Source organism: Diospyros lotus, chromosome 1, assembly GCF_014633365.1.
Source record: "Diospyros lotus cultivar Yz01 chromosome 1, ASM1463336v1, whole genome shotgun sequence".
In the NCBI taxonomy this organism is placed as follows: Eukaryota; Viridiplantae; Streptophyta; class Magnoliopsida; order Ericales; family Ebenaceae; genus Diospyros; species Diospyros lotus.
The window spans coordinates 51412378-51427185 of NC_068338.1; the positions used below are offsets into that span (position 1 = coordinate 51412378).

The window sequence follows — 14808 nt, forward strand, 5'->3', positions numbered from 1 at the left end:
TGTAACTGTATTTATAGGGTCTTGAAAAAAAAAAAAAAAGAGTAAAGAGAAAGAAAAGACTAAACTTAGTCATTGGGATTAGAAAGAGAAGAGGTGTCTTTTCACCTTCTTATTTACCTCTAAAAATAAAAAATAATAATTTTTACCTCTTTTCTATCCGAGTCTAGTCGATAATTATTCCAACGACTAAATTTCAACCCTTTAGATAGAATTTTTAACGATTTTCGTTTCTAATATATACATATATATAGAGACACAATTAGGATAGAAATTTTTAAAAAATAAAATCTAAATTTACTATGATTTAATTGTTAGATCTTATTGATTTCTTTTTAGGTATTTGGGTTACAAAGTCAAAGCAAATCTGATGGCTTAGTTTTGATCTTTAGAATCTATTGTGGATGGACAATACTTTTTTTTATAAAAAAAAATAATAATTTTAAGATCAAGTAAAATCTAGGGGTTAGATAAGTAATTAAATTACTCTATTAATCTTATAAAAAATTACCACTTAATAAATTAATATTTAAAATTATGTTAACGTGGGTGTGCCACCTTGTATATATAATATAAGTGTACATATTAAGCTGGAAGCTTTCAGATTCTGATAGGGTTTGGGAATCGATGATTGAAGTGTGTGAGGGTCATATCTCAATAGCCAATAATAAAAAAGAGACTTGAGGGATCAAACAATAAAAAGGTGGCCGTTCTGAGGATATATGTGATATCTTTGAACATGATCTAGAAATCATTACAACTGATAAGAAAGATAGGGAAAGTAAAAGAGAAAAGAGAAAAGGAAAAAAAAAAAAAGAGAGAGAGAGAGAGAGAGAGAGAGAGGCAAGTAGATGTAGTCTTTCTAGGTAATATTAATGGGATAAAGCCACTTGCTTTGCATCAACTTTCCAACCCTTTCTGCTTTCATTCCAATATATACACAATTGTCTCATTCTGTCCAGAGAGCTAGAGAGAGAGAGAGATGGTTACTGGAATTTGAAAAGATCTTGCATGGAGACAAAGTTTCCACAGCTTGAGCTTTTGCAGTCTTTGGGCTGGGGGAAAACAAAGTGGCAAACATATATGTGTGTTTGTATACAGAAATACATATATATGGATGGGTCTTGTAAATATGGTCACCATCTATCTGCTTAAAGCCTTTTTCTTTCTGTTACAAGTGGGCTTTTCTTTTCTTTCTTTTTTTTCTTTTCTTTTCTTTTCTTTTCCTTTGTGCATGAAAGTAAGTGAATTCTCGGATCTGAAACTCCCAACAATCAGTGATCAATGCATGACATACATACATATATATATATATATGGTTAGAGAGAGAGAGAGAGAGAGAAAAGCAAGAAAAATGCACACAAAAGTGAAGATGAGCTAGTGAGGGAGTGAATCTCTTCCATCTTTAGTATCTTTTGATTCAGATACATAATTTGAATTTGATGGATCCAAGGGCTAGCCTTCATGATCATGAGAGAGAGAGAGAGAGAGAGATGACCCGGTCAAAAAGTTTCATGAGAGAATGTGTCTATTAAAGGTTTTGGATTATGGCATGATGTTGCTTTCAATAATCATCTGCTTCTTTTTTCTCTGGTACCAAGCATTATGCAGAGAGAGAGAGAGAGAGAGAGATTTTGTCATCACATGGCCACCATATATGCTCCAAAAATTGGGCTATCATGCCCCTACTCAGTCTTATACATACACATATAATGTCTAGAACCTTATAGGATTTTTAAGGTACGTAAGCTGTTTGGGTGTTGATCAGAGTCTGAAGTAGAATTTAATTAAAAAAATTGCAAATTATTAAGAAAGTTTAATTAGGATAAATGAAAGTAATTAATTAAGCTGTCTCATCTGTTGATTTTTGTGTATCTGTTTCATGTACTTACAACTCTAATTTGATTATAAATATAATACTACTCGCTCTCTCAATTAGTTGAAAGATTGCGTTAGTGATAATTTAGAAATAATGATGACAATGATAATTAGATATGATTATGTATTTTATTATAGATGGATATATAGTACAACAATTTATGATATTTAAACACTCCAAAATGAATACCATATTTTTAATCAATACTTATTGACTCATTTTGTAAGTCCTAACATATATTATTATTGTTGACTAAAACTTTAGGCCCTACTTTTTTTTTCAGACTATTTTTAATTTTTTAAAATAATAAAAATATGTTTACTTTCATATTTTTAAAAATATATTTTCAAAAAAAAAATTAAAATCAAAACAACAAAAAAATCATTTTAACTGTTTTCATCATAAATATGTTCAAAATTTCTAAAATGCAAAAAACGTTATAAATAAAAAAAATTATTTTCAATAATCTTAAAACAAATACTCAAAATACAAAATTAAAAATAAATTCAAAACTAAAATACAGAGAGAACAACCCTTATATTTTCTTTTTTAGATGTAATTTAGTCATTTATTAATCAGTCAAATTAATTGAAAACAATGCATTAGCGAATCTAAATTAATAGTATTGTTAATCCAGGCCCATTAGAGGTTCTACCTAATTATATTATCCCATCCCATCCAATCCAAGTGCATATCCTGAAGCCGTTTAAACTGCTTTGGGAGGCCCAAAATATCAGGCCCGCCTAATCCTTTCCCCCTGATCAGCTCCGCTCCCCCCATGTGGCAATTGGCCAGGCCATACTGAACTTCTCTTTAGGCATTGACTGGGCTCTGGATGAATTGGTGTTATTTGCCAGAATTATTATTATTATTAAAGACCTATAACATCTACCTACCTTTCTAATGTACAGTGATAAACTCACCAAACAAGCGTAATAATTTACGATTCATATTATAAAATAAATACATAACAATAAAATCTATGTGTAAACTTATCCCAAAAAAGTTAGAACTTTAATCACGAATAGGCCATTGTAGATTCTACCAAATATTCTCTTCCCTTTTATTATTTAGACTACCATCTCTTCCCTTTCAAGTTGTTAAGTCAATCTTTCCTTTGCTACAGTTTGGAAATGAAACATAGAAGAAGCCCGGAGACGAAAAAGTATTAACCATCTAAAGTCAAATTCTGAGTCAAAGGGCTTATTTGTAGCTAGCTGATAGTATTTCTTGACGGCCAACTATACAGAGAGTGGGAGAGTTTGATCCAACCAGTTTGTACTTATTCAAGGTGAACAAGAGACGATCTACACTTTTGAGTGCATTACAAAAAACAGACTAGTTCTCTAGTGAAATCACACAGAGCAGATTGTTCCACATGTCAGAATCTGAGGACAGGTTTCATGTCCTTGTCGCGGAAGTATGGGTGTTTCAGTGCTTCAGAAGCAGTAATTCTTGTTCTTGGATTCACTCTCAGCATCTTCTGAATGCATGAAATTAATTGGGTGTTGGTGTCGGGATATACTTAAAGAAAGTTTATCAGATGGCATTAAGAAAATATTACTGTTCTCTTCCATCTAGTTGCATATTTAATTTCTGCTCAAATATTGTGCAAAATGGACACTTACAGAAAGAAGATCGACTCCAGACTCTTCCAGACCTTTGACATATTTAGACAGTTCCTGCATGGAAAAAGAAAAGGCAGGATAAAAGCATACTGGACAGTCTGGACCAAGAAAAATGGAACCACATATATCTAGAGCTGATATACCTTGGGCTCACTCTTGTCAAAAGTTTCCAGAAGGGGGGGAATGCTTTTATTCAACGTCTACATTGCAGAAGAAGACAAGACAAATGTTGCCTTTTCAGATTCTAAGTCACGGAAAATAAAAATCACACATACAGCCTGTACTACCTTAGCTTGATTTTCAGCATAAGCACGTAGACGCTTGCATAATTCATTGATGTCAGGCCATATTTCCTCATCTGGTGTGCCCAAAAGGCTTCAAATTTAAAGAATATAGAATTAGTATTTACCGATGCAAGGAATTAGATCTCAGTAATCAGTGGATGGAAGCAACATGGCACCTGAATATTTGGATCAGTAGAACTTCCTCAGTTGTTGCACTGAACAGAGTCTGCTTCCTCACCATCTCAGCAAATATACATCCCACGGACCACATGTCAACAGCAGTGGAGTACTTTGAATCACCGCGTAGGAGCTCTGGAGCTCTATACACCAGAGTTGTTACCTGAAACCCGTTAGCAATATCTAAGTTTGTAGGCAGGAATGTTTGGAGAAAAAGACAAGGAACTGCATTTATATCTGGTGTTGCAACACTTCAAATTATTCCTCTCGCTGGACCCTGAGGAAGGTAAAAATAATCATCTACTCCAGTGTAAAAGTTCTCATGGCATATATGTTGAGAAACCAAGTAAACCTATTACTCTCTTTACTGAGTCTCGACATGAGTTCCTTGGAATGTACAATTAACCGTGGTTGCCAAATTTCTTGTATTTGATAGTGAAAGGCAAGGCATTTTCACATATAAAGAACAAACATTTCTTGACATAACATATGCCGTGGGAGAAGCAACAAGAAACTAGTCAGTTCCTTGCTGCACACTTTGGATCTGTGACGTCAATTTCTTCCTGGTAGAGATAGATAATTAATGAGAAGAAGCTGAAGTTAACAAAACAGGTGGGAATTAGTACTTGGCTTCCTCCAGTATATGTTTTGAAGGGAACGTCAATTGCCCTAGCTGACCCAAAGTTTGTTATCTTCAATATTTTTCCACGTTCATCAACCAACAAATTCTCACACGTTAGATCTCGGTGGATAGTTTTATGTGAATGACAGTAAGCAACACCTTTCAGAAGCTGATAAAGAAGACCCTGCCAATAAAATGAGGAAAATAAATCATGCAAGTAAACATACAAATGGCCTAAGCTTCATCTAGAATCAATAGAAAATAGACAAATTAGATTGATGATAATAGGAAATCTAGATGTCCCCCAATAATAATATTAATAATAATAATAATAATAATAACAAATGAATAAATAGAATAATAATGAACAGCAGGCAAAATGCCAATACAGCTACATAAAAAGATTGGTCTTTTCATAGTTTAGCATGATATTATATTAAAAATTGTAAATTCACTAATTAATCCCATAAGCTAAAGGATATTTTATCTCACCAAGCAAAAAAATAAAAAAGCAGGTACCTCAAAATAAAAAAATAAATAAAAAGAAGAAGATTGCCAAAGTAACATACTTTCATCAGGGTCCGGCCTAGGTAAAGAAAAAAATTTGAAAACAGAAAGCTCTTCAGGTCATGCGGCAGATACTCCAATACAAGGTACACTCTTCTTCCAATGTTCCCCACATCAAACAACCTGTTCCACCAATAAAACTTGTTAGATGTTGACAGAATATTCTTGCTTCGTGAACAGTCTTTTCCTTTTAGGGTCCAAAATCCTAGCTTTTGTTAGAAGTTTTGTTTTCAAATGGTTAAGGGTAAGAATCCCCTTGTCTTTAGTTAATTTTGTAGATGATAAGTACGCTTCTAGATCCTCATTTTCCCCAACCCTCATGGTAATTATAGGTTGTACTGCTGGACATTTTTTGCTTAACGACTACCGTTCTAGCCCTTGGATTCTAGTTATTATTCTTCCTAGACCCTATGCTTTATTTTGCTAATTTTTGTTATATTTACTCTATGTTTTTTAGCCTTCTTAATTTGTCGCAAAAAAAGGGGGAGGGATTTGGTTTTATTAAATTCATGTTTGGTGGAGAGTATATGATTGTAATTACTTTAATAAATATTATTGTGATTCTTACTTGATCTTATATCGAGGACAAGCCTTGGCAACAATAGTAAAGTAGTACTTTGTAATCAGAAGGTCATGGATTCAAGTTATGAAAACAATCTTTCAGCAAAAAAAGCAAGGAGAAAGCTTAGTATAAATACCATGGGAGAGAGTGATTGAGGAAAAATTAAGAAGAGAAACCAGAATGAATTTGATCTTTAGCTTTAGACATTTGAAAATATTATCTCCATAGTGAAGCATACTTCACAATGTTTTTATGATCCAGCTCGATCAAAAAGGAGATTTCCCTGATTAAAGAGCTTGGTACACCCTCCTGTGATAGATTTATAGAAACCTCCTTCAAAGTGACCAAATCTCCAGATGAACGATGACGGGCTTTCAGAAGACGACAGCCACCCACTGTTCCAATAAACCTAAATACCTCGTACTGGCAGTTTATAAGAAAAACAAAACCTCAGTGGAGAAGCAACATAAAGCAATATCAGATATGAGAATTGAGAAAAGCTGCATCACCATATTTACCTTATCCATGTGATCAATTCACTGTCACACAGCTGACAGCAGCAGGAAAATTTGAATGAGGTGTCAGGGTTATCTAGATCAAGTCAAGCTTTACCAATGAACAGACAAGGTAGCATAAGAAATAATATATGCAATTTATAAGTTGAATCCATCCATCAACTCCCAACCAATTGGTAAAGCTTAGCAAATTGATAAATGAAAGAACTCAACTATAAACAACTAAGAAAATCAAAGAATTAATTAGGAAGTTTCTCACTGCTAACTCAAATTGAAGGTAGTTCTTCTCCATGAAGTGAAATCACTGAAACCGCATTTATCAAATTTTCTTAAGGAAAAAAATTAAAGGAATAAAAAAATAAACATCTCATATTTTCATGTATCATCTTCACAGGTAGTCTGGTCAGAAGGAAAAAAGTGTCGTGATTGAATATACGGCTATGTGCAATCCCAGAAGATATTTTCCAGATTAATATTGAAAGTGTTAATACCTGTGAAATAAATACACACAACCAAACCACGGCAGTACCAAGATCCACATCCGAACAAAATCAAAGAAACGAAAATTACACACACAACGCAAACAGAAAAATGAACACGGCGTTTACGTGTTCGGATCAAAACAATCCTACACGGCTGGGCTTCACCCTAGTCAATCCACTAATAATAGACAATGGATTTACAGAGATACACAATAACTCTCACAAGAAATCTCACAGTCTCTCGCAAATCAGAAAATAAAAGTGATATAAACGCAACAGAGTACATCGGTCAATAACCAGGCAACCCAGCACTCAATCTCACCAATCTCTCTCACACACAATCAAGACAAGTGATTCACCTTGCGTTGATCGACGAGTAGAAATCGAATTTACCTTGCGTTGATCGACGAGTTCTTCTTCCTGATTGCACTGCTACAGCATCTCGTTCTCGATCTGTTTCTTGTGCGTGTTTCTTCTGTTCTCTCGTGTTCGTTGAGTAAGCGTGGGAAAACTGTCAAAAGGAGAGCCTTATATACAAAGGGGAAAAACGCTGCCAGCTGCTCGATTTAGGGTTTCAGATGATGATCAACGGCCCATATTAAACCAGCCACTTTACACACACACACATAAATTAAAGGAAAAATCTGAGATGCTGAGAAAATGTATGCTAACAAGTCGAATTTCATGCAAGAATTTGTCGAAAACATCAAGAAACTACAGAGTTAGTATTCAGAAACAATCTGGACGCAAGATTTTGTTAATCGAAACCAAAGTCTCCACTTAATCTAATATATATATATACGCAATACATCAGACTCTATGAGAATACATTAAGGCCATTTGATATTCATTCACAGCATTGTTAAAGGATAAAAAACGACGAAAGCTTAAAATCTTCAAAGTTGATTCACATATAAAAACTTGAATAGAGGGTGATAATTAAAAAATAAGTAAAGATCTTTCGATTTGGAATTAAACAACACTTATCGTAATAAAATAAATTGAAATAGAACAATAGTTGTCGATGCAGAAGATCGATCTCTTTGCATATAACAAATTAGAAGTTACCGTCTGCAAAACTATTGGATACACACCAATTCAGAGAGAGAGAGACCTCGAAGATTTTTTCCACCAAATTTGCGATCTCGAATTGGCTTAACAACTTATGATTTTGCATCGATTTCTCCCTTCATCCATTTGAAGCCATGTTAAATAGCGAACAGAAAGGATATTGAAGATTTTTCTGTCAAATTTGCGATCTCAAATTGGCTTAACAACATACAATTTGTGTCGATTTCTTCCTTCATCAACTTGAGCCCCGGTTAAATAGTGAATATAAAGGCTTGTTTGGATCTTTCAAAAAAAAAAAGATTTTATCAAACTACATAGATTCTATTTTTATGCTAATAAAAGTTTCTTGGAAGGGTTAAAAGTTTTGCTTCAATATATGATGCATGAAAATATTTTGAAGGTGCCGTTTCAGCATTTTCAAAATATTTCTATTTTCAAAATGTCAAAAAAATATTTTCGCATTGTTTTTACAATTTTTAAAATATTTTGAAACTATTTTATAATATTAAAAAAATATCAAAAAACTTTTATATCCATGAAAAGAATAGAGAAATATTTTTTTCCTGTCTCTAACTCAATTTTTTTTTTTTTTAAATTTGTTTTCACAATTTGTTTGAATGATTATAAAATTTATGATTGAATAACTATTTTTTATAATTTTTAATTTTTATATTAAAAATTATATTTACAACAAAATTTCTTATATTTTTTATATATGTATTTCCCTTTATTTCAATTTTTTATTTTTAAAAAATATATATTTTTTCACTTCCGATTCATATTATTTCCGTTTTTTATTTGCATTTCCATATAAGCTCAGCTACAATTGCCTTCGAACATTTGTTAAGAATATATTAATATATTTGTTTTTAATATTTAAATACTTTTATTAATTATTAAATATTATAAAATATAGTATATTTATTATTAATTAATAAAAATACTTAATACTAAAAATAAAGTGCATTTGACACACTTTAATTAAAATAAAATATATATGGTTAAAAATGCATTGAGGGAGATTTAATTTTAAATAAAATATATCTTATTTTTAGGTTTAGAATATTTTATCTATTAATTAAATATTTTAAAATATAATATATTTATTAGTAATTAATAAAATTATTTTAAATATATAATAAATATAATTTATCTAAAAGAATACACAAAAATGCCGTCAAATGTAATAAATATAATCATTTCTAACATTACTCATTTTCTAAGAAGAATGCATAATTGTCCTAATTCAAATGTATAAAATCAATTTTGTACTTTTCATACAAAAAAAATATTTTTGACTATTCAAATAAATTAATTACACCCTATACCCACTTTTATGCAAGATATCAGAAATATCCTTAATGAGATTTTAAAATAGAAAACCTACATTGTCCTTAGCCTCATTTATCATTAGCAAACTATCCAAATTCAGTCATTCTTCATACATTCAATCTTTTTACTTGTTGGGTCATTCAATCTTCTTCATCAATCGCAGCGACCTCACTGAATTCCCATTCAACAAATTTTTTTTTCTCCAACAAACAATTTCACTCAATCTCAAGGTATCGATTTGATTTGTATTTGTTTTATTTTTTAAAATAATTTTTGTGTTCACATTGCTTATTAAGACTGTGTAGAATGATTGTGATTGTGAGCAGAACATATTTTGATAGATATCATTCCAAATCTGTACTAATTTGGGTGAAAAAAAAATCAAAATTGTACATCATTATCGAGTTTTATGACCCACAAAGCCCGATCGGGTTTTGTTCCCCATTAAACCTGATCGGGCTTTGTGAGCCACAAAGCTCGATCAGGCTTTGTGGGCCACAAAGCCCCCACTAAACCGGATTATGGTTTTTGTTGCCACCAACCCGATATAGTTTTTTTTATTTTATATATTATTTTTAAAATAATATAAGTATTTTGTTAAATAATTTGATGAAATATGAGTAAAATAATATAATTTAATACAATATATTTGAAAAAAATATATATGATTTTTTACTCTAAAGTGTTAATGAAAATTTTAAGAGTAATACAAATGATGAGTTTTTGTTGTAAGCCATTTGCAAGTGTTGAATGATGTTTGGTGAATTTGTAAACTCGATATTCAAAGTCTACCATATATAGATAGCAGTTGGGGGTAGCCCTTGATGAATGGGATTTCAAAATGCCTTGCCATATTGCAATAGCCAAGCTGTTACTACCCGAATAAAGGTCATGAAGATCAGACACAGGTTGTAGGTCATCTAAACCCACCACAAACTCATCAATAATAGTTGTAATCTGTCTTCTGTCGCTGATTGAGTCAAATGCTAAATGGCCAACATGTATGCAAATTTTCTCCAACATGAGTCACACGCGCACTTCTATTTGATAGATGCTTAAAATATGGCTTTCAGATGGAACCAAATGACTCAGTCGCTATCTGAAAGATTTTTATGCATTTAGAATGTATCTGATGATCATATGGCATGAATGCATTTTATACATTTAGAATGTGTGAGCAGTAATGTTGGAGGCAGAATCTGTATTCGAATGCAAAAATTATGTACAAACACAGGCAGATGTAGCCTTCAATTCAGTCCCAGGGCTTAATTACACCCTTCAGACCAATCAAATGGCTAAGTTTATGCACACACAATTAACAGATGGAAGGAATGAGACACTTGTTCTCTGTGCAAATGGCTCAACTGTTCATCCCCCCCCTAAGTAAGCTAGGAGAAACGAACAGGAATGATATAATTATTCACCTAACTCCAGACCAGCAGCAATGGGAGGAGGATTAAATCACTAGCTTTTCAGGAATGGATTGAGTTTCACTCCTCTTCTGTAGCAAAGACTTGTCTTGCATCTGCTTCTTAACTGTTCGGCGGGAAATAACAGCTGGGTCTAATTCTTCCGGAGGCGCTATCATCGCGTTGCAGGAGGTTCTGGATCTCCAATGAGTATTGGCAGTTCTGAATCTCCATTGAGTATTGGCCCTTCACCATGCAACTTCAGAATTAGGAACCGGGAAGCAGAAGCGATCAATTTCCCAGCTCTGTTGTTACGAACCACACCGTGCCAGGTATCAACGACTCCCTTGAGAACTAAACGCAGAGGACTAGCTTGGATGCTGGGAAGAGCAGAGCTGCAAAGCAAACAAGACAAACAGTTAGCAGATTCTGAGAAAACCAAGTGAGAGGCCTCCACTTAACCTCCACGCTCGAACTCTTCATCCTCCTCCCCCCGCCATGGGGGTCCTTCGACAGATCGAAGCTCCGCCCTTTCATCCTCAGCTCCTGAATGCACCGGCTTAGCGCCCGGCCATCCGCCTTCTCCCTTTGCAGCTGCCTCTGCACCTTCCAGTACCTGCAAAGCTTCATCTGAACCAGAAAGATTAGAGCAATCGAAGTGGACATTTCCAAAGCCGAAGGAATCCACCATCTCCCGCAGGCATCCGAATTCGGAGAGGAGGTGAAGAGAATGGTTAGGAAGAAGCCGTGGAAGATGAAGAAGAAGCAACAAAGCTGGAATATTTCTCCCCTCACGGCGTCCGTTCTCGCCTCCTTGGACCCGATCCGTCGGCCGGAGAGCTCCTCCTCCCTCTGCCAGAGCTTCAGAAGCAGGAGATGGCCGCCGGATTGGGAAATCTCCGCCAACGGGTGGTGCTGCATTGCGGCGGCGGGGATCTGGGTCTCTTCGGCCACTGGGATTTCAACGATGATGTGAGCATCTTTGGAACCTGCCATTGATGAACGATTAAGCTAAAGCTACAACAAAATGGTGGGTGTGTGCTGAAAACGTTGGGAAATCAGAAAGCGTGAAGATTTGCAGAAAGTGAAATTCGCAGAGAGAGCGTGAAGATTTGGAAATCAGAGAGCGAGATTCGCAGGTGCGCAGGTTGATTTGTTGTTCGGTATTTAAACGGATAGCCCAACGGATAGATTTCCATTGTTATTCATTTAAAGCACCCAACGGTCACATCCTCTCTTCGTATTTTTATTTATTTTGGAATACATTTCTACTGTATCACCCGAAATTACACTTATGTCCTTCAAACTTCCAGTAATCAACACCTTAACTATTTTTTGTTTTAATTTTAAACTTTTCTTAATACGTGCGAATATGTCAATGGATAGAAATAGTTTCTCAAGTAAATTTTTATTATAGACTGCCACAATTGATGATTATAAACTTTACTGACAACAAGTTCTCCGCCACTTTGCTGATAAGGTAATCAGAGATTAGTTTTTGATCAATCGAAACTTAATTCCTATGAAGTGGCACAACTAATTACTAAATCATGAATAGATATTACGTTATAATACTATATTAATATTTTTTTAATATATTATTTATATATCTTATTTGTTAAAAATAAAAATTAATTATATTAACAGTATTTTAACTCATAACTTCTAAAACATAATTAGTAATTTTTTCTTCATATTTATGTATAAACTAGATGTTTTAAAAATTAAGACTATAGAGTGAAAGAAGATTAATACAATTCACGTTCAAAGTATAAGGGTAGATTAGTTGTAAAGGGATTCACTCAGAAAAAAAGAGAGTCAATTTTGATGAGATATTTTTTTCGATTGTAAAAATGTCTTCTATTTGTGTGGTTCTCTATTTGGTAGCTGGTATTGACTTAAAAGTTGAATAGATGGATGTGAAAAACAACATTCATTCACGATGACTTGGAAAAGAAATATACATGGAGTAGTCAGAGGGTTTTGAAGTAAATGAAAATGAGAATTATATTTGCAAATTGAGAAAGAGTTTATACAATCTAAAACAAGTGTCAAGACATTGGTACAAGAAGTTTGAATCAATTATGGAGAAGCAAGGCTTCAGAACAACTACTTCAGACCATTGTGTATTTGTACAAAAATTCTCTGACGATGACTTTATCATTATCTTATTCTATGTTGATGACATGCTAATTGTTGGTAGCAATTGAGTTAGTTTTTTACTATAAAAGACTTGAGGCTAGTGAAACAGATTCTTGGCATCTGAATTCTTCGAGACAAAAAGGCCAATAAGTTATATATGTCATAGGAGAAGTACATTGAGAAAATACTCCGAAAGTTCAACCTGGATAAGAATAAAACTGTCAGTTCTCCTCTTGTTACTCATATCAGATTGAGCATTAAGCATAGTCTTTCAACAAATGAAGAGAAAAAAGATATGGAAAGAGTTTTGTATGCTTTCAAAGTGGAAAGTTTGATGTGTACAAGACCGGATATAGCTTATGCAGTTGGCAGTGTTAGTTAATTTCTTGTTAATTCAGGAAAAGAGCATTGGAATGCATTCAAGTGGATTATACGGTACCTTTGTGGCACTTCTAATTTGAGACTTGGTTTTGGGAGTGGAAAACCAATGTTAGTTGGCTACACTGACATTGCGAGAGATGTTTATTCTCGCAAGTCCACTTCTAGTTATTTGATTACTTTATCAAGTAGGGCAATGTCATGGCAGTCGAGATTACAGAAATGTGTTGCATTTTCAACCATAGAAACAAAGTTCATTGCAACAACTAAAGCTAATAAAGAGTTAATGTGGATGAAAATTTTTGTTAGAGACCTTGGGTTCAATCGGGAGAAATATGTATTATTTTGACAGTCATAATGCAATTCACCTAAGCAAGAATATTACATTTCATGCAAGATTGAAACATATTGATGTGGAGTATCATTGGATTAGAGATGCATTAAATTCCAATTTGTTAGTGTAGCATCCAAAAAAAATTTGGAGACAAGTAAAAATAATTAATTTGAGTGTTTGAGGATATTTTAGAATATTTAGAAATCTTTGAGAAATATTTATTTATGATACTTTAAAGAAATAGGAAATTAAGGTAATTAATTAAATTAATTGAAAGTATTTATGAAAATAATAAAATACATTAAAAATAATAAAAATAATAATAGTAATAATAATAAAATAAATCAAATTAAATTAATTACTTAATATATATGTGTGTGTGCGCGCGCGCGCATGGCGTGGCCTTGTCTTGGCCATATCTTTTTGTGGCTTTAATGCCATTGAATTGTGTATAAAAGGGATAAGCTTGGGCTTCAAGTATTTGAAGGCCAATTTTGGCCATTTCAATGGTCAATTCGGCCACTTTTGCTGCTAAGAAATAGGGAGTAAATGAGAGAGAGAAAGAGAGAAATTAAGGGAGAAAATGAAGGGCTCGCGAGCAGCAGTTGGGAAGGAAGAAAAAGTGAAGAAAATCAAGGGATTTTGGTGATTAATTAGTGTTTAAAATATCCAGGTAAGTGGATAAAATTAATATAAGTGTTATATGTTTAAATCATGGATTTTATACGGTTATAACTAATTTAAGTCACGGTTGTATTATTTGATAAGAAACGTTTTACTTTGCATCGGGAGCACAAGAGAGGCTGAAATCAACCGTTTTCAGGTAAGTTCCTAACCCTCTCCTCGCGTTATTTATTTCCCGTGAAAGTCTTTGAGGTTTCTTATACTCTAGATCCTCTCTCACCTTGACTCGGGTCCACGCATCAATAACAATAATCCACGTGGTAACCACTTAATGACTTTTATTTTATTAATGAGTTTATTGTTAATGGAATGAGCTAAGCAATGGCGTTATGGTGTCTTTCATTTCAACCGTCACGGAGCTTCATATCGCTCCGCTTTTCTTGGGAATGATGCCGTACCCGTTGGGCTAGGTTCTTAGAAAAGTTGTTTATGGTTTAGTAGGGTTTTATTAATAATTTATTATGTATGTTGAGATGGCTTTATGTGAATGAAAAGTAACGAGAATGGTATTACGATGTAATGAGGTTATGTATATGAAGAGTTATGAGTATGGAGAAATGTTATGCAAGGTTAAGCTGGGAAGATATAAAGTTAATAGTGTCAGTAAGTGTGTCTAAGGGTATGGGTACAAAGCCACTGACTGTTGACCGTGGGTCATGGCAGTTGATGGCTGGATGTATGGGCGCTAGTCATCGGTTATTACGATAAGCGCTAGACGGCCAGAAGAGCTGGTACTCCAGATTCC

At 33.7% G+C, this 14808-nt stretch overlaps 2 protein-coding genes across 8 annotated transcripts; both read right to left on the minus strand.

Annotated features, from left to right (window-relative positions):
• Positions 1-2945: 2945 nt before the first annotated feature.
• On the minus strand, positions 2946-7207 carry LOC127795364 (cyclin-dependent kinase A-1-like). Of its 7 annotated transcripts, none has more exons than XM_052327022.1 (10): positions 7107-7205; positions 6235-6266; positions 5955-6139; positions 5157-5277; positions 4592-4771; positions 3965-4128; positions 3792-3879; positions 3648-3704; positions 3505-3558; positions 2950-3359 (listed from the first exon to the last, which is right to left on the minus strand). In XM_052327022.1, the coding sequence occupies exons 2-10, from the start codon at positions 6241-6243 to the stop codon at positions 3258-3260; spliced, it is 960 nt and encodes a 319-aa protein (XP_052182982.1). In that variant the 5' UTR covers positions 6244-6266; positions 7107-7205; the 3' UTR covers positions 2950-3257. The 7 variants fall into 7 exon arrangements, with proteins under 7 accessions (XP_052183006.1, XP_052182998.1, XP_052182982.1 ...); XM_052327004.1 differs by having other exon boundaries at positions 6235-6307; XM_052327014.1 differs by lacking the exon at positions 7107-7205 and adding an exon at positions 7073-7090 and having other exon boundaries at positions 6235-6322.
• Positions 7208-10302: 3095 nt separating this feature from the next.
• On the minus strand, positions 10303-11678 carry LOC127797126 (uncharacterized). The gene has a single exon (XM_052329706.1). The coding sequence runs from the start codon at positions 11519-11521 to the stop codon at positions 10880-10882; it is 642 nt and encodes a 213-aa protein (XP_052185666.1). The 5' UTR covers positions 11522-11678; the 3' UTR covers positions 10303-10879.
• Between the last annotated feature and the right edge of the window lie 3130 nt (positions 11679-14808).